This window comes from Epinephelus fuscoguttatus, linkage group LG8 (genome assembly GCF_011397635.1).
Source record: "Epinephelus fuscoguttatus linkage group LG8, E.fuscoguttatus.final_Chr_v1".
Lineage (NCBI taxonomy): Eukaryota > Metazoa > Chordata > Actinopteri > Perciformes > Serranidae > Epinephelus > Epinephelus fuscoguttatus.
This window is the reverse complement of record NC_064759.1, coordinates 25,916,766-25,941,196: the sequence shown is the minus strand read 5'-3', so window position 1 is coordinate 25,941,196 and position 24,431 is coordinate 25,916,766. Positions and strand designations below refer to the sequence as shown.

At 40.7% G+C, this 24,431-nt stretch overlaps 4 protein-coding genes across 4 annotated transcripts; 3 read left to right on the top strand and 1 right to left on the bottom strand.

Moving 5' to 3' along the window:
- The first annotated feature begins 1,148 nt into the window (after window positions 1-1,148).
- LOC125893561 (transmembrane protein 222-like) lies at window positions 1,149-7,015 on the top strand. Its single transcript, XM_049584295.1, has 6 exons — window positions 1,149-1,305; window positions 1,535-1,619; window positions 1,880-1,911; window positions 2,007-2,103; window positions 2,197-2,327; window positions 4,523-7,015. The coding sequence occupies exons 1-6, from the start codon at window positions 1,169-1,171 to the stop codon at window positions 4,608-4,610; spliced, it is 570 nt and encodes a 189-aa protein (XP_049440252.1). The 5' UTR covers window positions 1,149-1,168; the 3' UTR covers window positions 4,611-7,015.
- A 15-nt stretch (window positions 7,016-7,030) lies between these two features.
- LOC125893560 (trophoblast glycoprotein-like) lies at window positions 7,031-8,670 on the top strand. Its single transcript, XM_049584294.1, has 2 exons — window positions 7,031-7,292; window positions 7,520-8,670. The coding sequence occupies exons 1-2, from the start codon at window positions 7,033-7,035 to the stop codon at window positions 8,487-8,489; spliced, it is 1,230 nt and encodes a 409-aa protein (XP_049440251.1). The 5' UTR covers window positions 7,031-7,032; the 3' UTR covers window positions 8,490-8,670.
- Window positions 8,671-10,236: 1,566 nt separating this feature from the next.
- kdf1a (keratinocyte differentiation factor 1a) lies at window positions 10,237-14,466 on the top strand. Its single transcript, XM_049584575.1, has 4 exons — window positions 10,237-10,560; window positions 10,901-11,961; window positions 12,344-12,418; window positions 14,263-14,466. The coding sequence occupies exons 2-4, from the start codon at window positions 10,920-10,922 to the stop codon at window positions 14,349-14,351; spliced, it is 1,206 nt and encodes a 401-aa protein (XP_049440532.1). The 5' UTR covers window positions 10,237-10,560; window positions 10,901-10,919; the 3' UTR covers window positions 14,352-14,466.
- Window positions 14,467-18,195: 3,729 nt separating this feature from the next.
- nr0b2a (nuclear receptor subfamily 0, group B, member 2a) lies at window positions 18,196-19,527 on the bottom strand. Its single transcript, XM_049584826.1, has 2 exons — window positions 18,936-19,527; window positions 18,196-18,802 (listed from the first exon to the last, which is right to left on the bottom strand). Exons 1-2 carry the CDS (start codon window positions 19,525-19,527, stop codon window positions 18,561-18,563), a joined length of 834 nt encoding a protein of 277 aa, XP_049440783.1. The 3' UTR covers window positions 18,196-18,560.
- Between the last annotated feature and the right edge of the window lie 4,904 nt (window positions 19,528-24,431).

The following is a 24,431-nucleotide window of genomic DNA, read 5'->3' as shown; positions in this document are numbered from 1 at the left end:
CAGTACTGACACATTACTAACTAGGCTGGGAAGATATACTGTAGGGGAGGCCACGGTATGAACTCTCTGCTCATTCATCAGTGTCTGCTCTACTCCCTGCTTTTGCTGACTATTGGGCAACACTTGTGAGGACAGTAAATCACAAGCATGAGTAGTTAGGGGAGCATTTCATGCCCCATATACTGTACAGTAATGAGGTGACCCAGCTTTGGGAGTAGTGGAGGTTACAGCGATAAAGCCTGCGGCTGAATGAGTCTGTGAGTTAAGGTGCCAAATAGGGCTAAAATGACACAGGGGCTCTATGGCTAAAAATAGAGCTAAACAGAGATGTTTGATAAATGTCTGGCAAAATAATGTTTGATTTAAACAACACAAGCACATTAAACAGCACAAGGTAGACACTTATTCTTTGAAATAAGACGCGCTCCATCCATTGGCGTTATGCCTGATTGCCTCTTGTCCTTGGAACAATTCAGAAGTGTCTTCATGAATAATAATAATGATCATGGTGTCTACAGCTATTAGGTGCTTAAATTTAATATTTTTTCAAGATCATTTTTAACCAAAATGTTGGACAAATCATCTTTTTCATGAAGCATAGCAGGTAAGTATACAGGTGTGGTCCTATGCAGAACTAAGTTTTATATAGGAATATGGTTATTAAAGTGACACGGGTTAATCTACATTTTCTTTCCAGCAGGTAAGTACAAAGTAAAAAGACAGTATTAGATTCAGTGGTAGGTTTAAATATGTATAACATTTTGACAAAATCAAAGTACTAGATGGATGAATTAGATCAAATGTTTGTAGCAATTAAGACCCCACAAGTTTAAATTTAAGACTATATAATGACTTTTAAGGCCTAATATTTATAAAATTAAATTTAAGACTTTTCAAGATATTGAGGGACCTTCAGAAACCCTGAATAATACAACAAATAACAATAAATATTCAAAAATAAAAAAATATATATTGTTGTTTTGCTAAAGACTGACGACTGGAAGCCCCTAGTTCTCATCAAACCTGATTAAATTGCGGTAAGCAAACGCCGCAGTCCAAGTACAAATGAACGGTGTTGCGTTCACTGACCGACAGTTGGTTCAACCGCTGTGGCGACGACTCCGCGCTTCCGCTTCCGCGCCGCCTGCCGTCGGCCGTGCGTCATCTCATGTCATTCCAGGCAGTGATGGCGGAGGTGGACGAAACCGACATAATGATGAGCTACCACGGTGATTTCATCAAAAGCGACAGAAAGAGCACCCGCTACCCGTTCTGCATTGTCTGGACGCCTATTCCTATTTTATCGTAAGAAGCTAACACGTTGTTTTGCTAGCGTTAGCTTAGCATGTCATGTTACAGCAGGTTGTTGTTTTGCTAACGTCACATGAAATGAAGCAGTCTTACGTCAGCTGTTGGTTAAATCTCATGTTATCTATTTCCTTTTAGTAATTGACTGCATTAAATGTACTCTACTGTGTTTATTCTGTTACACAATCAGTGTGTCGATGTAATGTGTGCTGGCTGCATCCTGCAGGTGGGTGCTCCCCTTCATTGGTCACATGGGTATATGCACCTCTTCTGGAGTCATACGAGATTTTGCAGGATCATACTTTGTCTCAGTGAGTATTGCTTAAAAGTCTAACTATCTGCATTTATCAGCTATAATAGTGTGATGTCATGTAACTGTTCACGTCTGTGTAATGGCCCAGCAGAGTGCAGTGAGACAGAGATGAATCTGAGATGTCATGGTGACGTGCAGAGTGCAGCTGTTGAATTGTTGATAAATGGGAGTCACAGGCAGAGCTGAATCCCATAATAATTGAAAGCATGCACACTAGTATGATTCATAAAATGTTTTAAAATGTGACTTTCTCTCCAGGAGGACAACATGGGTTTTGGCAGACCAACAAAGTAAGTGTGATAATGAAAATATTGTGTATTAATAGTTTAATGGTATTTCAACAAATAGGTCAAATGAACTCATTGACTGTTCACTAATATTGCAGGTACTGGAAGCTTGATGTGGACAAAGTGTGTGGCAACGGTGTTGCTACATGGGACAAAGCAGTGCATGATGCATCTGAGGAATACAAATGTAGGCCGGTAAGATGATATTTAGGATTTCTAATGCACATATTTCCACATTATTGTCATTATTCATGTAGTAATAACTGTTTTTTTTCTGTTTTATTGAAGCATAATCTGTGCTTAGATAACTGCCATTCCCACGTTGCCATGGCCCTCAACCTTATGCACTACGACAACAGCTCGTCTTGGAACATGGTGAACCTGTGTGTGCTGTCTTTTATTCGTGGGAAACATGTGAGGTGAGTATTTTAGCCCCATTCTGCCATTTGTTTTACGATTAAGAACTGTTAACATCTTGTTCATGGGTTTTCAGTGCATGTTGCTATGTCTGAACACCTTATCTAATCTGATAAAACAGCAATCACCTTGTTAACATTTGACAGATTTAGCTCCCATAACATTGTAATTACACTACAATGATTTGACGGACTCTTATGGTGTTAAATGCCTTTGTCAGAGACACTTGTACATGTGGACTGAAGCAGCCTAGGACTGAACCACCAACCTTGATGGCTTAACCCTCTCTACCATCTGAGTCACGGCTGAAACACCTCTATGATAAACTATCTCTTTGCTTTTGTTTGCGCTGTTTGTGACATAACACGGCTTTGGTTTGTCAAATCAAGTCAATATTTATTTAAACAGCCCAAAATTACGTAACACAAATTTGCATCAAACTGCTTTTCAACCTGTACAACACATACACGCTGCAACAGCAGATACCCTCTATCCTCAGATCCCAGATTTGGGTAAGGAGAAACTTGGAGACATTTTTTTAAAAATGGGAAATGGGGAAAAAAGATAGCGACGCAGGCAGGTTTCCTCTTCCAGGACAGACAGACATGCAGTAGTAGTAGCAGCAGTCATATATACAGACAAGACAAGAGAAGCAGTAGCCCAACCACAAGTTAGCTAACATGTACACAGCCGTTCCAAATTGCTCTGCTGATGGATGCTTGTGAGCATTAAAGGGATAGTTAAGATTTTTGAAGTGGGGTTGTACAAAGCCCCGTTTCCTCCAAACACTTTCACTATGGTCCATTTAGCATGTCCACAGCAAGCAGTACTCTTAAATGTGGGCGAGGTTGTTGTCTCTCACTGCTTTGTCCAGCGCTCACTGTATTTCCTCCTTGATCAGTCTGCATCTCGTTTATTGTCCACAGAATGGGGTGGCATACCGACATTTTCAGAACAAAATAAACAGGCTGCAGTGAGAGTCTCTCTTGAGTGGATATTTAAAAATAGCAGGTTCGTGCATTTAGTCCTCCTTGGGCAAGCCCAAGAGTTTTGCCGAAGCCCACGGGAACGATGCTCCGCAACACTTTTTTTTCCTCCAAGAGAGGCTTGAGATATAATGCTGTTCACATAATCTGGTCAAAATTAATGTATTGGTGTAAACGTTTAAAGATAAGGATGTACTGCTCGGTGGAAATGGGGCTTAAGATACTTATCTATAATCAGTGTATTACATACTGGAGTACCACCATGGAAGCTAAGCAAAGTACTGCTGTGGACAAGGGGAGGCAAAAAGTATTTTACCATCTAGAAAAAGGCCCACCTTAACAAAATCAATGTCTGTTTAAATGTACACTATATTCAGAATATTTTCACCACTTAGCCTTGCTGTCAGGCTGCCCTCTCTCACGGGGAAGCCGTTATCTATGCTCTCCTCATAGTCAGACTCCCTTCAGAAAAATAGTATTTTTACCTTGCAAAACACAGGAGTTGCTGGTCTACAGCTGCCTCAGTTGGTTTGTTAGTTTGTGTTGTGCATCTTTGGTGTTCTAAAGAGTTAGTACGGATTCACCAAAGTCACACAATAACACAAACAAACTAAGGTGGGCCTTTTTTGGGTGGCTAAAACATATTTTACACACAAATTGCTGCTGCCCTCATCCAAAGCATTGTGTTACTCAGCTTTTGTGCCTGTACTCCAGCCTGTTTGTTTGTCATAGACTGTAGGTAATACACTGACTGTGAATAAGTACCTCACACAACCCCACCCAAAGATATCCAAACTATCCCTTTAAGAGACATATGGCACAGAGAACCCCCCTCATTATTCTCTACTGACCCACATAGAGACGTCACAGTTTGTGCTGCCTTTGCACATACACTCCCATGGCACAGGAGTCTTTTAAACAGAAGGGGAGTTGTGTAATTCATCACTGACAGCAGCGCTCCCCTCTGTGTCACCACTGAAGGTCACCCCTCCGGTGGGGCTCCCTGTGCCGGCTGGGTTGAAAGGACAGTAGGACGGAAGCTGGACTGCACTCAGGGGGAGTGAGGGGAGCTGTGGGCCTGTGGGAGTAAAGACAATGCACCATGTGATACTTCAACACACCTCACACGTCCTTGTCTGTCCAAAACACACTCAGAATATCCAGGTGTTGGTGATACCTCTAACACACATTACCCTCTCTGTCTCCTTCAGCTGGGCAGCTTTCCTCAAGACCTGGCTACCCTTCTTCATGCTCTGCGGAGTCCTCGGCACATTCATCCTAACATTTAACCTGCAGTAGTGGAGCGAGCAGTCCAACAGGATGACTCAAAGACTTTGGTTATACTTAATACATTGTCACCGGCTGTTGACTTGAATGATGATGATGATGTTTTGACAGGACGTTTGTTTGTACAAAAAATTCCAAATGAAGGATTTCCTTGTGTGTTGGTGATGTAGTCTCTAGGAGGCTATTTAAAGGAATGCTTCACCCACAAAATGACCATTTGTATATCAGTTACCCACCCAGTGTTAAGTTGAATTAATGAAGAAAACTTTGTTTTTCTTGCATGCCTCCACGGTGAACGAAGAATCCAAAAATGGTGAACATTCTTGAGGAATTAAAGTAAAGTGGGGCTGCTTTTAACAACAGCCAAATTATATCAAATCATCCATTTACAAACTCTCACACAGCTTGTGCAGTTTCATCCATCCAAGTCCAAGTTTATTCAGTTGTAATACTTTAATAATCCACATAAACAGTCTCATGCACAAACAAGTTGCACACCTCTGCAACTGAATGAAATACTTGAGCAGAATGCAAACACAAAGCTTGTCCATGCACGCTACTCTTAGCCAGAAGTGCTTTAAAGTCCCCGCGAAAGAGAAGTTAGAGTTTTTTAGCTTCTGTAGTGTGTTGTATGTCACAGTCAAACGGAAAATTTAAGCAGCATACAGTTGCAAGATGGATTTAAGTCAAATATTTCGAATTGTATTGGACTGCTAAAAAGTGGGCAGGCTTAGAGTTTAGCACGTTAGGGAGCTGCAGCGGAGTCCGCTATTGAGTGAACTGTTGACTCCACACAAAGACTTCCCTCACTGTTAGATCAGGAAGGGGACGAGTGAATGGATGAATCAGCCATATTGCTTTGGAAATGAAAACAAAGGTTTTGCCCACTGATATCCCAACACACATCTCTTTCTATCTCTCTCCATATTGCTCTGTTAGCTACTGCAACCCACAAACATTGATGTACGGTATAGCGTGGTTAGCTAGTTGCTCAAAATTTCATTGGACTGGTTGAACTTTTGTAAACGCCCTTGAATGCAGGATGAGTCATTAAACTGTTTTACCTGGTTGTTCATAAGATAAAAAACAGGGATTTTGATTTAAAAACACTGATAATGATTTTTACACATATTTGGCATATGAGAAAAATGATCATTTAACACTGAGACACAGGATTAAAACTGGGAAAATGTTTTTTCCATTTCATGGGGACTTTAAATAGAAATGTTTCAGCAAAAATACATGTTTTAGAAGTACAGCACAAATTGCGTGAAAGTTTGTTTTTGGATTCTACGCCTACTGTACAAGAAAAGATACATTTTTTCCACAAATTCAAGGTAACACAGGGCGAGTAAGGGATATACAAATGACCATTTTGTGGGCAAAGTGTTCCTGTAAAGGCAAAGCCTATCTGCTGGTGTGTAGTTAGTTTTGAAATCAATACTGTAGAAGCTGTCAAGAATTTTTATTTCTTTACTATTTATGATTTAGTCAGCTGAGTAAGTTATGGTATCTTCAAAGTTCACCATTACTGTTTTTCACACAGTGGGTTCTGAGCTTGTGTTTTGCTTATTGAGAGTACTACAAGAGTATTGCACCACAGTAGAGCAATACTGTTGAATTCGGGGATGTACTTTTTCTAAGAATGGCAGTGATGAATGTGTTCCCGCAATGGCTAATGTACATTTCAGTGATGAATCACTACAGAATGGATCATGGAATCTTAATGGTGAAAGTATTCATCAATTATTTGTCTAGAGATATGAGCCGCTACCAAAGATAGGAAAGATCAAGGACCCACATGTGAAAAATAGTGTTATTGTGCTGTAAAAACGCCTTCCTCCCCTCAGTCCTCTTTGCTCGGGTGTGTAAGTCAAACCTGTGAAGTGTTTTCTTTGACATGAGTGTATTGTTTGCATTTCTTCAGACAGAATTTGAATGCTTACTAACTGTGCATCCTCATGCTGGAACATTACTATAACTCTAGTGATGAGCAATACGACGTTACATTATGAATTGATTAGTTTTTGATTCTATGTACCTAAAAGAGTATTATTTATTATTGTATATCTTGTTCAGTTTGATGTTTGTGTAACTTTATTTTGGTCTGTGCTTTATACAAAGCCTTTTCAGTCTCCCCTGGCAGACTGTGGTGTAGGTCACCTGCTGTGGATGCCCTAATCGTCCTCTGTACCTTTAAGGGAACCACGTACCTTTTTCATCCAGCAGATTCTACTTGTGATATGAACTACCATCAGTTCACAGGAACCTTTATTCCCAGACTAGAGCAGATGTTGAGGGGCTGATCTCGGAGTGCTCTTTGCCGCCTCGGCAGCATTCGATAAGCTGTGTTTAGAATTTGACTCCCTATTTTTTTCTGCTGTATTTCAAGTCATTTTTTGTATCTTTATTTTTAACTGACTGTTATTTAGCGATGTGTGTTTTTGCAGTCTGGGTGTTTCTGGGAATCCTTCTCTGTGCACCGTACCAGTGTTTGGAGTGTCCTTTTGTCTGTGAGTGTTTTGCCGTCACTCGCACAGTGAAATGTGTTTCTAAGGATCTGCTCACGGTGCCACAGAGTATCCCAGGATATGCAAAGACTGTCATCATCACAGGGAATAATATACATCACATTGGACCTGATTCGTTTACAGAGCTGGAGAATGTCAGCAACATCATTTTAAGCAATAATAGGTGAGAATGTCAGTGTTTGTTTTGTTGTTTCATTCATGTATTTTGAGCTATATTTGAATAATATGACTAACTTTCTTGATGTGTATCTAATAAATATGTAAAATTTATTTCTCTGAATGTGTTTTCTTTTTATTTGTTTACTTTGACAGGACAGTGCGTTGCATCCGAGCATGAAATTAATACTAAATGTCTAAGTACATATGTGACAGTGTTAGTCGTCTTCACAGGATTACAGAGATGGCGTCTCACAGCTTCTCTTCCCTCATCAACTTGCGCTTCCTGGACCTCAGTGAGAACCACCTGGCCCTCATTCATCCAGAAGCTCTCAGCATACCTGGCAGTCCCCTCCAGGAGCTCAACCTGAGCCGCTCGCTGTACAACTTCACAGCCCTGACGGACCTCACCACAGCTCTACGCTGGGGCGGCCTCAGGGGGCTCCTCCGCCTAGACCTCTCTGGGAACCACCTCGCCCTCCTGCCCCCGGGGATGTTCTCTCACCTTCCCAACCTGCAGCAGCTCTTCCTCACTAACAACTCTCTGATGGCTGTCTACAGTGGAACCTTCTCTGGAATGAGCCACCTGGAGGTGCTGGACCTTACTCGCAACGCCTTCATGACCTTCAGGGCTGATGCTCTACAAGAGCTGGAGAAGCTTGGGAACATCCGAATCTTTCTTGGTGACAATCCCTACACCTGCTCCTGTGAGATCAGAAATTTTGTGGCCTGGCTGAATGAATCAAGAGCCCAGGTGGATGTGGACGCTGTGAGGTGTGCCTCGCCGAGAGGGTTAAGCAACACCCGACTGCGAGGACTAAGCATCCAGGCTATTGGATGTGTTGTTCCAGTCCAAGCAGAGGTGACGGACCTCACCCTGCAGACATCATATGTCTTCCTAGGGCTGGTGCTGGGCTTTGTGGGCATGGTCTTTCTCTTTGTTCTCTACCTGAACCGCAAGGGTATGAAGAAATGGATCACTGATATGAGAGATGCGTGTCAGGACGTTCTGGAGGGGTATCACTACCGATATGAGATTGACTCAGACCCTCGGCTGGGGCACATCGCCGCAAATAATGGTGGCAGCGGGGCACGAGGGCACTTAGGATTACCTTTGTCACAGCAGCTGCCAAGTGACACCTGTATTGTTCCTCCAGAAAAACATGTCAAACAGCTGAAAACATCTCCACCTTTGAACCTATGATCCTTTAATGAAGCTAGAATCATTTGAAAACGATGTAGATGTGTATAGTTTATGCCGGTAGATTTCCAAGTCATGTTTTTGAGCCTCCTGTACATAATGCAGTTACAACCTACAAATCTCACTTTAAAAGTGCCTTTGTGTTGTTGAGGCACTTGTGTTTATAAATTTACCTTAGAAGAACACTCCATCTCTAAAATGACCATTTGTATATTAATGACTCACCTCATGTTAGGTTGGATTGCCTCCATGGTAAACGAAGAATCCAAAAACAGAAAAGTCTTAGGGGTTTCGTAACAGCAAAACTACATCAAAGCATCCATTTACAAACTCTCAACACAACTCGTGCAGTATAATCCAAGTCATATTTATTCAGTTGTATGCTCAGGACTTCCCAAACGTGTGCATTTTTACCAAAACCTTACAATTAAAAACACTTCAGCATAAACAGCACAGGTGGGCTCTTCATCCGTGCATGAGACTTTGTAAGTGTTTTGAATAATAAGGTTTTAGTAAAAGTGTACATGTTTGGGAAGTACCAAGCATATGAGTGGAAAAATGAGACTTACGTTATACTGCAGGAGTTGCGTTAGAGTTTGTAAACACACGTTTTGATATAGTTTTGCTGTTGTTTAACATGGCCCCCTATGATGTCAGTTCATCAAGAATTAATGCTGTTTTTGGATTCTTCGTTCACTGTAGAGGCATGCGAGAAAAGTTTTCTTCACAAATTCAACATTACACGGGGTGAGTAATTGATACATAGATTATCATATGGGGGGTGAAGTATTCCTGTAATAATAATGTATGTTTATTATACATTTTATAGGAATATAAATCATGATAGGTTAGACTGAAAACGGACTAGACAGCCTGCATCTCATTTCCTGTCAGTTGTGGTTTGTTTGCCTTTTGCTATTAGTATCTTGACTTAAAATATCTTAACATACTGCAGAAGACTGCCAGAAAGATAAGTGACATATAGTTCAATGGCTTGAAAAAATGCATGTTGACACCCAGTAAATTTTATATTAGGTACTCAATCTTTAATTCAATTATTAATGTATCTTTATTGTGCTAGAATCCATAATATGATCTGTATTACAATATTCAAATGAATAGATACTAGAGCTCCTGTGTGATGTGAAATCTGTATTTACATTCATTATGAATATAATAAACTTTTATTATCGTGCCCCTGTTTTGTTGTGACGTCAGTGAAACCACAAGACACCACGCTGCACACGCAGACACATATTTTCTCTCCAGGTGAGGTGGCCCTACTATTTCAATCCAAAGAGTGGGTGATTAAGTGTTTCCATGGAGAGAAAAATAGGGCAGAATGAAAGATATTGCTTGGAAAACACCTGCTGGCTCTGCAGCTGCAGTGCACCTTTGTGTGCATTGTGTGTGTGTGTGTGTGTGTGTGTGTGTGTGTGTGTTTTCACAGCATGTGTGTGCACAAATGAAGAACTTGTAACAATGTAAAGTGCAGGATTTAACAGTTTATTAGTCGTGTTGCATCACCTAGTGGCAAATTATAATCTGACAGATGATCAGAGGTGTCACTTTTCCTTTTTTTCTTATTCTATTACACATTTTATTTTTCATTTTTTAAATTTCAGGTCTTCTTTTATTTATTTATTTATTTTTTGCGTCTTTTCCTCCTCTCTCCTTTTTTCTCTTTCCTTCTTCTGTGCTTTTATATCCGCCTCGCGTGACGTCACCACTCACCTGTGGGTGGGTGTAGGATTCTGGGATTAGCTGTAGCCGCAGGTAATAGCCAAACATTGGGAGACTCACGGCAACAGAAGACTGCGTTTTACGGACACAAGAAAAAAGAGAGACGACACGAATGAGCCGAGCTGTGCTGGTCGGTCGAGGCAGCCGACTTTAGGTTTGCAAAGTTTGACGTTACGTGGAAGTAAAGTCACCTGGGAATCTGTGGGCGGACAAAATCCGTCTTTCTTTCTCTGTTTGAAGCGCTAGCAGAAGTTTTCTGTGAGAGACTTCCGCGGTTTGCTCGCCAAGCAAGTTCTCTGGGATAACAATCACAAGTGTTTCCTCATATGCGGTGAGTAAAGGTTTTGTAGGTGAAATTAAAAACGGGTAAAAGTTGAATGAGTTTTGGTGAGAGGTGTTTTCTGCACTGTAGGCCAAACAAGCTTTAAGGGCGCGAGCGAAATGGGCCAAATTATTATCAGGCCAACAATCAATGCACTCAGTTTTATTTACATTCTCAGAATTTCCGGGGAGGTTGCCTTACTGGCAGCAAAGTGTTTACCTCTTGACTCTTTAATGCGGGCTACTTTTAATGTGTCATGGTGAGTTTCGTGCTGCAAGCCTGTGTGGCAACACAAAAAGGGGAGGTTTCCACCTGGTTATTATTTCTAAATATGCTTCTCCTACTCCAGGTCCCAGGTATTCTGAGCCATGCCTGGCCACAGCACAGGGGCTCCCCAGACGTCCCGCCACCACAAACACCACAGCTCCAGCTCCAGGGCTGAAAAGCACAGAGCGACCCGGACTATATCCAGGGAGAGCACGGCCAGCCAAGACTCCTACAAGGATCCTCATGGGGAGCATCATGAGCACCACACTGACCACTCCCGGTATTCAGAGAACAAGTATGGTCGCAGCAGGGGCCACCCGCGAAATGGCACGGGTAGGGGCTCAGAGACTATAGGATTTATTCCTGGGTCAGCAGACAGCACGCCCACCAGCAGACATGCCTGTGGCTCCTGTGCCTCCATGGGCTGGAGTGGCTGTAAGGCTCTTATCTGCTGTGTACTGACCTGTGGATTTTATGGCAGCCGGGAGCCCTGCCTGCCTGTTAACGAGAGCTCCACAGACCATCACCCTAAAACAGGCAGCGAGCCTCACCCTCCTAATGGCATGGCTATAACCAACCCCACTTGTAACATCCCTGTGGAGTCAAACAAGTCCACCAAAACCTCCAAGCTGCCCATGAGTGACAGCTTCCGCTACCCAGATGTGCGCATCGCAGGTAAGACAGTAAGGTATCCAGTTGCTGCCCCCAGACGAACCCGCACGCCTGGCAAGGGGGAAAGCGAGCGGCCTGTCAGTAACACCAGCCTGATATCCCGTGAGGACTATGACTTAGATGAGGTGAGTGACACGGGCACAGACATTGACTCTCTTATCACCAAGAAGCTGCTGGAGCTCTACGCCCTGCACCAGATTGACCAGCTGGCCAAGTGCACCTCCGACTCCTCGTTCTCCCGCAAGACCAACGAGATCAGCGAGCTCATCTACAGCATCGCTCAGGACTACAACCTGGAGGAGCAGGAGGCCGAGTGCAAGCTGGTGCACGGGGTCATCCGCATCAGCACGCGCAAGGGAAAGAGAAAAGCGGGCCATCAGTCAACAGGACAGCGAGCCAACGGGAGGAACGATGGGACGCTCCCTGACAGTGGCAACGAGACCATGACCCACACTTTAATGAGCAGTGACTGTAAGAATGCCATGTAACATTAATAATTACTGCTGTATAAATATTTAAATGATACCACATGACAACTTTTTTTCTCCATCTGGCTGCAGCATACCAAATATACCAATCACCTCACCTGTCTTCCCTGAATGACTCATAGTGTCTGTTGGAACGCTGCTTTTGTTTGGCTCATAGTTTGTAAGCCCTAATAAGCCAGACATTTCACAGGCAATGACCTAACAATAATTGGCTAATCTGAGGCAAGTTGACACAAGTACACACCGTCTTGTAAAACACACATAGCCGAGATGACTGGATTAATTCTGAAAGGAGAGTTTATTAATGTCTGTTGACGCTTTTTGTCTGCTGGTGCTCATTTTGTCTTTTTCCTCCCCGGCAACAGTTCCAGAGGTGAAAGTGTCAGAGCAGACGCCTTCAGACGAGCTGGCAAGAAAAATGAGACATTACAGCGGGAGAAGTGAGTACATGTGGGAATTTTCCATAACTGATGCACAGATACACTGTGTTTTCATTCAGGTGGATGTAAATGCCCATATTATGAGTTAATGAAGGGTTAGGATTCCCTCTGTTGTCATTGTTTAGGAAGTTTTTACTGGGAGCCGAGTTATCCACAGATGTGTCGTCCTCTCCAAAACAAACAGGCCTGGTGAATTAAATCGGTAAAAACTAGGGGTGGGGGGAAAAATTGATACAGCATAGTATCGCAATATTTTTGTGTGACAATATCGTATCAATACACATATTATACAAATTATTATTGACAGTACAAATGACACTTCTGGTAGCCTACTAGAATAATAAAATCAATTGAATCATCTTGCAGTTGAAATGAACGAAGTGAGATTAACAGACTGGAACCTTTATTTTACTGCATTTGGAAAAGGTAATAAATCACAGTATATGTTATTGGGTATCATACATGTTAAAATCACAGTAATATTGTATCGTGACTTAAGTATTGTGATAATATTGTATCGTGGGGCTGCTGGTGATTCCCACCCCTAATAAAAACGCTTAAAAGCAGCTGCATGTTACAAATCAGTATTTCTCCGACACTGTTTGGTCTGTCGCAGACGGTGCGCTAGCCAAGCACTTGTTAAGTTGTGCTCACCTTTCTTCTCTGATAACTCAAGATCCAGATGTTCATGAGGTTTTTAACAGGAGCCGAATTATCCACGGAGGTCTCCTCCTCTCCAAAACAGACGGACCAGGTGATTAAAACTGGTAAAACACTGAAAAAAGCAGTTAAACGTTAAAAATCAGTGTTTTTCCTATGCTGTTTGGCTTGTGGCAGAGGGGCTGCTAACTACGGTGGCCAATGTAAAAACGCAAATGGCCCTATGTAGAGCTAGTTTTGTTTCAGGCTACAGTACAAACATGGCAGTGCAACATGACGGACTCAGTGGACAAGGACAACAGCTCATTCTAAGTTAATAAAAACACAATGATTCTTATTTACAGGTGATCATGCACAAAGAAAATACACTTATTTTATTTAATTTCTGCCAATATATCCCACTAAATCCTACACACTGAACCTTAAGAGTTGGATAAAATCCAAAAACAGTCAGCACCAGAGTGTACATGCATGTGATTGGTTGTTACAGATATTGCACATTTATTATTAATTGTACATTTCGTGCTGATGGAGACACAGTCTGTATTTTCCCTGGTCATTGAAGTGTAATTACTGCCCCTGTGAATCAGTGTGCGGGGCTCAGGTCTTTGCAGTCCATTGTACCTGCTGCAGCTGCAGGCATGTTCTCACCTCCTCTCTACTTTCCAGTAACATACCACTTTTCAACCAGTGAAAGCCCTGCATTCCTGCCCCTTTCTCTGCATATTACAATTCCCTGCTCATTAGCTGCCTCCTCCCTCCTCATCTGCCACCTTACACCCACCCATCAATCTGCCTCATTCTCCCCTCCAGCTCAGTGGTCATGCTACACCACCTGCCACAGCAGCGGATCGAGTCGCATTAAATATATGCCACATAATGTCCCCTGGTTTATTATGTAATTTTAGAGAACAACTTGGGTTACAGATGAATTACCGTGCAGCAGCGTTTTTTTTTTGTTTTTTTTTGGTGTTGTCGTTGTTCTGCGGAGAGGCGGTTACAAGGACGGAGTGTCCTGTTACATGTCTTTGAATGAGGGTACACCACATTGTGTTTCCACAACTTTCACATCGCGGCCTGGGAATGTGTCAGCGTCCTGGGTTAAACTTTTGTGCATGAAATGTAACATCTACCATGATGGCTTTTTGTTTTCAGCACGTTAAATAAATCTCTTTCTCTCACAGCGTACTCCTCCAGCACCGCCACAGCCTACTCGCCCTACCATCACGACACCGAAACAGACTCTTCAGGCGCTCCTCTTCTTCTTCTCTGAAGGGTGATATAAAAGTACCTGTGCTAACAAGTGAGGTAGCCAACTAGATGGACAATGTTATTCGTCTGCTATTATTTGTTGTTGTCGCTGTTACTGAGTGGAGCACCTTTTTACCCTGGGCGGTGGTACTTCAGCTTTTAGTGGTCCGCTTAATGTTTGCTATTGGAGTGTCATTTAAATTGGTGGACCTTTTTATCTCTCCAGCAGATGACCTACTGACGAAACAATGTTTTTTTACACAGGGAAAGACAATGTAGGTTCTTTTATGTATTTGCGTACGCAGTGTTTAAAGTTGTTTTCAGAAAAAGAAACACTCCATGCAATCTTAGCAGTCAGGCCAGAGGATAGAGACTGATGGTAGAACGTAACCTCCCTCATTCTTGTCTGTGATTGTTTATGCAAGCCATTGTGCATGTGCATGTGTATGTTTGGGCTTATTGACTCCTGCCATTTAGACTCTTTGAAAGCATGTGTTGACCTGAAAACTGCATTGTTAAGCCATATTTTGATGCACATATTGATATGTTGATGTTACTCTCTGGGTTTTTAAACCGTTTGTGGCATTTGGCCGCAGTTTTTTTGTTTTTAATGTACAGATAAGCCCTGTTTTTAACAAAATAAAAATCTCCATGCTTGTTTATGCCTTTTTATGTGCATTCAGTAAGGAGATATCTTTATGTATGTAATGATGATGTGTCAGTCATCTGTTTCTCATTTTACAGGGTTTACACAGATTCTTAAAAGTTGTAGAAGGCATTGAAATAATTAACAATAATAATCTAACAATAAGGCCTTAACTGGCATTAAAATATCTCAAACCAATCTTTTTAAAATCCTAAATATGGTAGAATTTTGCCAGTACAAGGCACTGCATATGAGGCGCTGTGTATCTCATACAAAAACTGTTTCAAACTTGGCACAATGGCGATCGAGGGAGTGTAATCCAATATGCAGAGTGAAAAATCACCAACAAACACCAGCTGTTTACCATTTTTGTTCCACCCTTGTTTCCGACATGAGACAAAAAAGTCATGTTTTATGCTACAAGAAACATTCTGCAAAAAAATTGTCGGCTCAGGTTTCTTTTCCTTGACTTTTGTTACTGTAAATTTGGTCTTAAATGTCATTCCAAGTGGCATTAAAAAGTCTTAAATATTAGTTGCCTTATGCTATAGGGCCCTGTTTCAGCTCACAGAAAACTGAACTTTTTTGTTCTGTGTTCACACAGGCCAAAATGATATTACACAGTTTGAATATAAGCGGCCCAATTTGTTTTGCAACAGATAGTTTTCTCTCATACATCAATACGTCTCTCCTTTGCAAGGTTTTCTAACGCTGTCTCTTTAGCCTACTTTTCCTCTTTATCTCTTTGGGTTATTGTTGTCAAGCTCATCTCCCCGAGGTCACTGTGCTGTAGCAGGCAGGCTTTTTCCGCCCTCAGCGAAAAAAAGAACTCGTTTGGCTGGTTCTGACAAAAAGGAAATAAAATCCTGGGGTTTGTCTTTGTCATTTATTGCAGAGGGAAGAAGCAGTGCACAAAATCAGGAATGTATCCTGGACTTTGCGTCAAAGTAATTGTACTGTACGAACCAACGATGTGTATTTTAAGATATGCATTAGCCATTAAAGTAGTTTGCAGTTTGGATGACAGTTCTGTTGTTGCAGCTGTCACTAAAAGACATGATGATACACATAATGAGCACCAAAGACAGGGCAAATGTGACTATTTCAAAAATGTGTTGACACCTTTAAACATCAAAGAATAAAGCAGATAGCTGACCTTAAGAATGGTTTTAAAACGTTCTTAAACCAACATGATTTGTACTGAAAGTAGGTGACTTTTTATGTATATGTAGAAAATAAGATTAAGCCCAGAGAACCACTAAAGAGCAGTCAATCTGAATTCTTTCAGCTCTCACTGTGGTGTGTTGCAGTTGCCCTGTGTAACCCCATTTCCTCTGGCTCTCTGCCCCCGCCAGCACATTCCTGTTTTACCTGTATGAGGTGTCATGCATAAACTCACTGTTTCACAACTAGCATACCACAGGCCAGGCTGAATCAAGAGGGCTTGTTCTGTATCAAATCCAGCCTACAGACTGTAAACACTCAGCTCAGATTTTTGTTGGACACTTGATTTAGCATTTAGATACTTATTCCACTTTTGTGCATGAAAAATGTTTTATTTGTTTTGTGTAGAGCTTTTATTTTGTTAAATCTTAATGTATGCAACAAAAACGCCAAGACTCAATTTAAGTCCATTTTAATGCATCTGTCTGACAATAGTTTCTCAGAGTAAACATGTGACCTCCACTATTTTCCATCAGAGGGAGACAAAGTACACACTGTGCTGCTTCAACATCCGTAGTCATATAGAAACAAATGAAAGAGGGGTTACTTCTCTTTCCCTCAGTCACTGTCTTGGTGTGAAGTGGTTCAACTTTCACATGATCATGAAGTGTAGAGGGAAAAATACTCACCACTGATACGTAACACTGACAGTTAACTTTCAACACAATCCGGTAAAACCAAGAACACAGCCTGCATGAATCAGACGTGGTTTCTTAATATTTTTATGCAATAATAAATATGACACATTGGGCACTTACTGGTTTGAAACCAGTTTGCCTTGATTTTTTTAAGCTACCTCAGAGATAAAGAAAAAACTGTGAGATTGTATTACAATGTGTTTGTATGCTTCATTGAAGCTTCAACATATATTATTGAAGTTTTTGAACCCATAACCACCCATATTTTTAGTATGTTTAGAGCTGTCTCTGGTGTCATTTTTATCTTACACGCTTCCAGGGAACTCACTCACATTTGCTATCTTTGAAAACCCTGGCGTCTTGACAGGAACTTAAAATAAAGAGGTTTGAGCAATACTTGGCTGCGTAACATGTCAACAGTGATGGACCTGCCAAATGAACTGTAGGGATGAACATGTTCAGAACAGAGTGTCTGTATCATGTGCAATGCCTCGTACAGTACAAGCTAATTCGGAAGCATCCCACTGAGCAAGCAACGTCTGTGGACGTCCAAGTCTAGTTGATATCACGTCGGACATGATATCAACTAGACTTGGACGTCCACAGAAGTTGCTTGCTCAGTGGGATGGCTTTGCAAGTGACCAGTTACTTTACACTGGACGAAGTTAAAATACAGCAAATTTTTAAAGAAATAAATAAAATAAAATGAGCTACCACAAGGAGAAATCTAGTTAGGTTAACTGCTTAAAAAAGTGGCGTAAAAAAGTAATAAAATATAACACAAAACAGTCACATGCCAGCAAAAAAACAATGTCACTGGTCATAAATACACTAAAAAATAAAACACCCCACTATTCATGGGAAAGTTATGGAAGGGCAGCTTTGGTTTTATACAATGTCCATCACTCAGGCAGCTGCCTCCAGAAACTAGAGTCTAGTTGGGGGTGTTTCACCATGCAGGATTACTCAGTTCTAAAATTTCTAAAATACATAGCAACAATCACCTCTGATTCGTTGTGGTGAAAGGGGGTCCAATTATGTTAGAGAAGTCAATGGTAAAATGAAAATGAAAAAAATATTCCTTCACTTTTATGGCCTTAAGTTGATTGTAGCTTCAGTAGTTAGCTACACAAAAAATGCCAAATACTAACTTAGCTACTTGAATCACTATATGAGTATGAATGTAGTTGAAAAATCAGCAAGCTACTGTAAACATAGCTAAACTACTTTAATTAGTTGCATGTTGTTGTAGTTCACTGCTCCCAATGTTTTGGCTTGCTGTGAGTCTTTTTAAAAGATTGAGACAAAACTCCACTGTTACGTTCATGTACAAAAATATATTTATTTGAAATGTTCTGAAAATGCAGACTTATTTACAACATCGAAGCAAACAAGATCTTCAACATAAGATACAGTATATTCTCAGTGGGTACAGTCTGTCTTCTTCTTCAGCAGCTAAAAGATTTCCAGACTGGGCTAAAGTGACCTCAGCTTCAATGTAAGTTTAGTCATTTATAGTTTCGTGTTCACCAATACACAAGTTTTTTTTCTGTTGGCTATCATCAGTTGTTTTCTGAGCTGTCCACTGTGAGGCGTTCCTTCATTTCATGAGGAAACATTGCTTGGGTTGGTCAGCGAAAAAAGTTCTGTATCACCACTGTTAAAAACATCGGATTCAACTTTCTCCAGGACAGTTTATTATATGAAGCCCCGCTGTCCTCTTCTATCTGCAGAAGAGCATGTCGACCAGCAGCTCCAGCAGATCAGCCTGACCTATCACGGGCCGGAAGAAGAGTTCAGTGATGAGGCTGGGTGTGATGCTCTGCAGCGTAGAGGCTGTGAGGAGGATTCGAGCAAAGCGCTCCTGGTGCCCTGGGTGAAGGAGCTGGACCACCTCACTGAGGGCGTGCTGAGCTTCCTGTTGCAAGCCTTCAACAAACAGAGCTGCCTTTAGATCTGGGACATCTGTTGAATGTAAAGACAAGGAATTAGATGCTGTGACACACATGCAGTATAATGCAGCAGTGACTGAAATTTTGCCCCTGAGACCCAAGTGTTTTATGTCTTTTATAATGGACAACATCAGATGAATACACACCTGGATTAAATATCGTGGTCCCTTTGAGGTATGCATACTCCTTTGGACTCAAGTCCAAACTCCAAAACTTTTTGAGGCAGGATTTGAGTTTGCTGACACCTGCCATGGTGGGCTGCTCCCTCTCCATCTCAGGGCTCTCCTGACGGTTTAGGAGAATTTTCTTCAGCATGCTGTCAGCAGGTGTGTCCGTCACCTCAAAATCCACACGCTCCTGGGCCAGACCCAAGATGAAGAGCGGTGCCCAGCTGCTCTTAAGAAGTGCGAACTGGTCATTTGGTGGCATCTGGTTAAAGGCTGGCAAGTTTTTCATGAAATGGACAGTTTTAACCAGAACTGCTGACGCTTCTTTGCAGATCTCAGATGGCCTTTTCAAGCACACTGTCTGTCGCAGCTCACAGTTGCATCTATGAGGTATTGAATTGAAGCAGTTTTGGCTCGGTTTGCTGTTATCCATTTGGCTGAGGATGTTGAAGAGGATAGGATTCGATAGCCTGTCGCTGCTGGCTGCACAATGACACCTGTTATCCATTTTTACAGGCTGTAGAGGTCTACAGTGAAATGCAAGTGGCCTCTCACAGGATGGGCTCTTCATGAGCGTGTAAGTAGTGCTGCTGCTTCCTCCAGTGTCCCTGTATTTATAAGGCTAACCCACCCCTGCTAAGTGGACCTTGACTTGTCAATACACTCTCTGTGAAAAACAACCATGTGCTCTGCCAGATGACTGATGGAATAACCCTGGGAAGCTGATAAGCTTTTCTCAATGAAAAGAAGCTGGTGGAGTAACGCCTGGATATCAAGAGGGTTGGGCCTTATCTTGTGGCCGATGTCATTAACCCAGGCAGTACCAAGCTACCAAGGACTGCAGAGGTAATCAGCTCCATGCTGTGTTCCTGCACACTGCCAGCTCACACCTGGATAGCTGGACAGATGCCAATCAAGTTTTTTGGTTGTTATTTGTAGTTCATTATCATACTAACAATTGCTTAACATTTTTATTTAGTTTCTCATAAAATGTTAACATATGACTCTGATGAATTTATCACCATGCTAGCAGCTATAAGGCTGTACTAAGATACAGTGCTGCTTTGAGCAAAATGCTAATGTCATCATGCTAACATGTTTACACTGATAATGTTAACATATGCTAAGTAGGTGTACTTTTTTTAACCATCAAGAAATTTTAGTTTAGCATGTTAGCATACTAATCTTTGCTAATTAGCACTAACGGCAACATTTTATTTAGCTAGTCTAACAAGTTTACCACCATGCTAGCAGATGTGAGGCTGTAGCTACTGCGACAGCGCTGCTTTGAGTTAAATGCTAACAGTGTCATGCTAACATGCTTAGAATAATAATGCTAACATACTGATACTAAACGGGTGTTTTTGTTTTTTTTTAAAATTATAATTATTATTTGTATTTTTAGTTCAGTTACCATGCTAACAATTGCTAATTAGCAGTAATGACAAAATGTAATCTAACTACTCATAAAATGTTAACATATGAATCTGACAGGTTTACCACCATGCTAGCAGCTGTAAAGCTGTACTTAGACATTGCTGCTTTGAGCAAACAACCTTACAACATATGCCAAGCAGGTGTAATTTATGGTCATCATCCTAGTTTAGCATGTTAGTGTACTAATCTTTGCTAATTAGCACTAAAGACAAAATTTTATTTAGCTATATGTCAACACAAATGTGAGGCTGTATAGCCATTCAGACAGTGCTGCTTTGACTTAAATGCTAGCACCATCATGCTAACATATTAATAATAATGTTAACATACTGATGCTAAGTAGGTTTTTTTTTAAAAAAAACATTTTTTTAGTTCGGTTAGCATACTCAAAACTTTAGTCATTTTAACAGATGTGAGACTGCTTTTAGTTCGGTTAGCATAATCAAAAGTTTAGTCATTTTAACAGATGTGAGACTGCTTGGACACAGTGCTGCTTTGAGCAAAATGCTAACGTCATCATACTAACATGTTAACAATGATAACGTTAACATGCTAAGCAGGTGTAACACACTAGTCTTTAATAATTGGCACTAAAGACAAAATTCTGTTTAGCTACTCATAAAATATCAAAATATGAGTCTAACTAAAAAAAGGTGAATAAAAATAAGGATAATTAATGTGACAGACTAGCTCGCATCGTATTGTGTATCGTATTGTATCTCGCATTGTATCGTATCTTGTATTGTCTTCTGAGTTTATCACCATGCTAACAGCTGTGAGGCTGTAGTTAGATGCAGTTCAATTATAATGTCGTGATGCTAACATGCTCACAATGTTAGCCTGATATTCTGATGCTACGCAGGTATTATGTTTGTCATTTTAGTTTCGCATATTAGCATGCTAACATTTGTAAGTAGTACTAAACACAAAGTAGGCCTACAGTTAAGGCTGATAGGAATGTCATTAGTCATAATTCAAAGATTGGAAGTTAAAACTGAAGATTTGAGATTAATGACGACACTAAAATAAAATCATTTAGTGTCAAGATTACAAGGATATACGTTCCAAATTGAATGGCAAGTCATCCATCAGTGTTTAAAACATTTCACAGCCATAACAACAACAACAAAAACTCAACAAAAACCACCTACTTGAAGTGCATTTTCCTTCAGCAGGTCCTCAGTTGCATTTATGCGTCATCTCTTACAGTAGTATTGTTAGATGGATAAAACTGTTTTTATTCTGAAACAATCAAAGTTGGCCAAGGAAATTCAGGAAATTCCAGTTTATGGCCTCTGTAACAGGCAGTACAATGTTCCACTTGTCATTTAAATGAATTTACCCTAATTTGTTATCTTCCCCGTGCCTGGCACAGAGGCTCAAGACTGATAAGCTAATTGCTTTATTGCTGTCACAAATAAACAAACTTCTAATATTCAATGACAAGTTCCCTTGGTTTGGACATTTAGGGCCATGGCCCAACTAAAGTGTTTACCACACTGTAGTGACAGGTGACACAATATATAACCTATTATGCTCTTCTTTATTTTTGTGGGGACACTGGCTGCACAAGCCAAGAAGCCTGAAAGCATCATTATGGAAGTTCCAGAGGAAGATGTGAACCACAGAGCAGTGGAGTCAAGGTCAGCTCATAAAGTGAATGACTACAATAAAGAGATTACAAGCCAGACACAAATGGCAGCACCAGTCACCGCATGTTTGTTTTACTTCATCAGTGTCTTACTCATCCCTTCAAAGAATGCTCTAGAAGAGGTTCACAGCCTCATTTTCTTTCCTGGAATGATCTCATTACGATACACTACAGTGATTATTCATGTAAGACGTGACATGTCTAAATCATAACGGACCTCCGCTACGAAATGCATGATAACACACATTACGCTATCTTTGAGAATGTGATCCTTTCAGTGAAGTGACCTGTAATGCACTCAGGAGGAACTCGGGCACCATGAAGCAGGCTGACAGTTGTAAATGCTTGCGATAAGACTTGTGTTTATAGAGGTTAGGAGCAGGCAGAGACGGACACGGAGGACGACCGCTTATCTCCGGCAAGACAGTAAAATAAAATGTCCTTCATTCTATAAGTGGAACAACTGCTGTATTCTGAGATCAAGCAGGCGAAACAGTCCAGGTCTGACGAAGCATGATGTAATGGGTGACACCTAAAGAATGTCCAAGCCTTTTTGATTATAAATATATCATTAAAATACAAAACAAAAATCTATGATGGCACTTGACAGTGATAGCATTATTAAATTGTTAAAAACAATAGGACAATTACTGAAATATTTTCAAGGGAATTGTGTCCCCATATCTACTGAAACACAGTTTGCCCTTCTGGTGAGATTTTCCTCTAAATATTGACTTTTTTGTTTCCTCAGGTTTTAGTCTACCAGGTCATTGCACTCTCCATGGACGCTGTGGCTGGTACATGACACTTGACCTTGGCCTACTGCTAATACAGCCGAGGGTTATTTGCCTGGCTCCCTTTTCACAAGGTCATCAACCCAGAGGCGATAGTTATTCTTACACTGTGGGGTCATCTCAACCCTCAAAAAAAAAAAAAAAAGCCATATGTTACCAACTTGCAAGACACCACAAATTCATACAAACCAGAACAACAATGCCAAACATATGTTTTCAAACAATAAAATTTGTATATAATTTCCCAATCAAATGTTCTTGTCTAAAACAAAAGATTCATTTTTCAGGCTTTTGAGATAAAGTTACTAACTTCACCTCATCAAAATAAAATGACCATTCCAAAATATAGATCATCTGTACACCAGGATATGTCAGGGTTTTGAAATGCACAAGTGATACGGATTTTCATTTTCTTCTTTATGCTATGACATACTGTAGCACAAGACCCTAGTGGCACCTGCATACATACTAAACTAACATAATGCTAACATATTGCTAAGCTTTAATACCTTTAGATACTGACAAAGGGTAGCTAAGAATATCAAAAACAAACTACTGAAAGCTGGCATCAAATACTTGTTCATATTTAAAGTCTGCTTAGTTATCATTAGATTAGATATTTCCTGATTTAAGTTACATTTTTGTGCTGTATTTTATTTAGAAGTCCCTCTATGGATGAACTTCGTTAGGACACACTGAGGCATTTGAGAAGTTCTTTTTCTTTTGTTAAAAAAAGGCTTTTGAAATATATTTTTTAAAATATTCTCCAAGTATCAATAAAAGTATTGTTGCTGGCACAGATACAAAAAATGTAAACAATACTGAGTCCCGCACTTTAATTTTGAAGATTTATCTACAGATTATGAAACTACTAAAGGCCACTCCAGTGCAATGACCCATGATTGGTGTCTTTTGTGACAAGGTAGCATATCTTGTATAGCTTCTGTTCCGGGCTCACAATTATATATATTTTGATTTTATTTTCCAGCACAGATAAATATTTGGTGCATCTATTTGTGAGACTCTAAGTGCCCCCCTGTATGCAGCGGGGCTCTTCCTTGTGTGATATATGTGTTAGAAAGTTTTATTCTTTCAGTACCTTACTTGTAAGTTTTGACCTAAGATCGAACTTCTGACTCACCTTTATGTTGTTAATAATTCATTTGTAAGTTCAAATGTACGTGACATGTTTGAGTTTTAACATGGGCTTTTTAACATGGGCTTACACAGGACAGGATGGCTATGATGACTCATGAAACTACGTGTGTAACATGTATAAGTGATGTCAGAGTCCAGACACCCGGCTCTAGTTTTACTGCCTATTACTATCAAAACACAGTGATAAAAGTTGAGGTGAAGGCCAGAGGAAGGGTTAGCCGCTGGGATAATGACCTGTGACTTGTTTTCTCTCTGAAAGAGGTTAAAAATGTAGTGACGTGAAAGACGTCACATTTTGTAATTTCCATCCCTTCAGTGAGCTTCAATGGTATTTTACTAGACTTGGTTCCTTTTTGTCTAAATCAAAAGCAGATATGTGAATAAAAAATCAAGCCGGGGTGCTGTGTCTTTCAATAGTTATTTAAGTCTCACAGT

Excerpts from the sequence above, each read along its gene's own strand:
- nr0b2a (XM_049584826.1), bottom strand. The coding sequence starts at position 19,527 with ATGAAGAGCCCATCCTGTGAGAGGCCACTTGCATTTCACTGTAGACCT. Across the intron at positions 18,803-18,935 it reads GACCACGATATTTAATCCAG|ATGTCCCAGATCTAAAGGCA; the intron begins GTGTGTATTCAT and ends TACATTCAACAG.
- kdf1a (XM_049584575.1), top strand. The coding sequence starts at position 10,920 with ATGCCTGGCCACAGCACAGGGGCTCCCCAGACGTCCCGCCACCACAAA. Across the intron at positions 11,962-12,343 it reads CACTTTAATGAGCAGTGACT|TTCCAGAGGTGAAAGTGTCA; the intron begins GTAAGAATGCCA and ends CCCCGGCAACAG. Across the intron at positions 12,419-14,262 it reads GAGACATTACAGCGGGAGAA|CGTACTCCTCCAGCACCGCC; the intron begins GTGAGTACATGT and ends TTTCTCTCACAG.
- LOC125893560 (XM_049584294.1), top strand. The coding sequence starts at position 7,033 with ATGTGTGTTTTTGCAGTCTGGGTGTTTCTGGGAATCCTTCTCTGTGCA. Across the intron at positions 7,293-7,519 it reads ATCATTTTAAGCAATAATAG|GATTACAGAGATGGCGTCTC; the intron begins GTGAGAATGTCA and ends TCGTCTTCACAG.
- LOC125893561 (XM_049584295.1), top strand. The coding sequence starts at position 1,169 with ATGTCATTCCAGGCAGTGATGGCGGAGGTGGACGAAACCGACATAATG. Across the intron at positions 1,306-1,534 it reads ACGCCTATTCCTATTTTATC|GTGGGTGCTCCCCTTCATTG; the intron begins GTAAGAAGCTAA and ends TGCATCCTGCAG. Across the intron at positions 1,912-2,006 it reads GGTTTTGGCAGACCAACAAA|GTACTGGAAGCTTGATGTGG; the intron begins GTAAGTGTGATA and ends CTAATATTGCAG.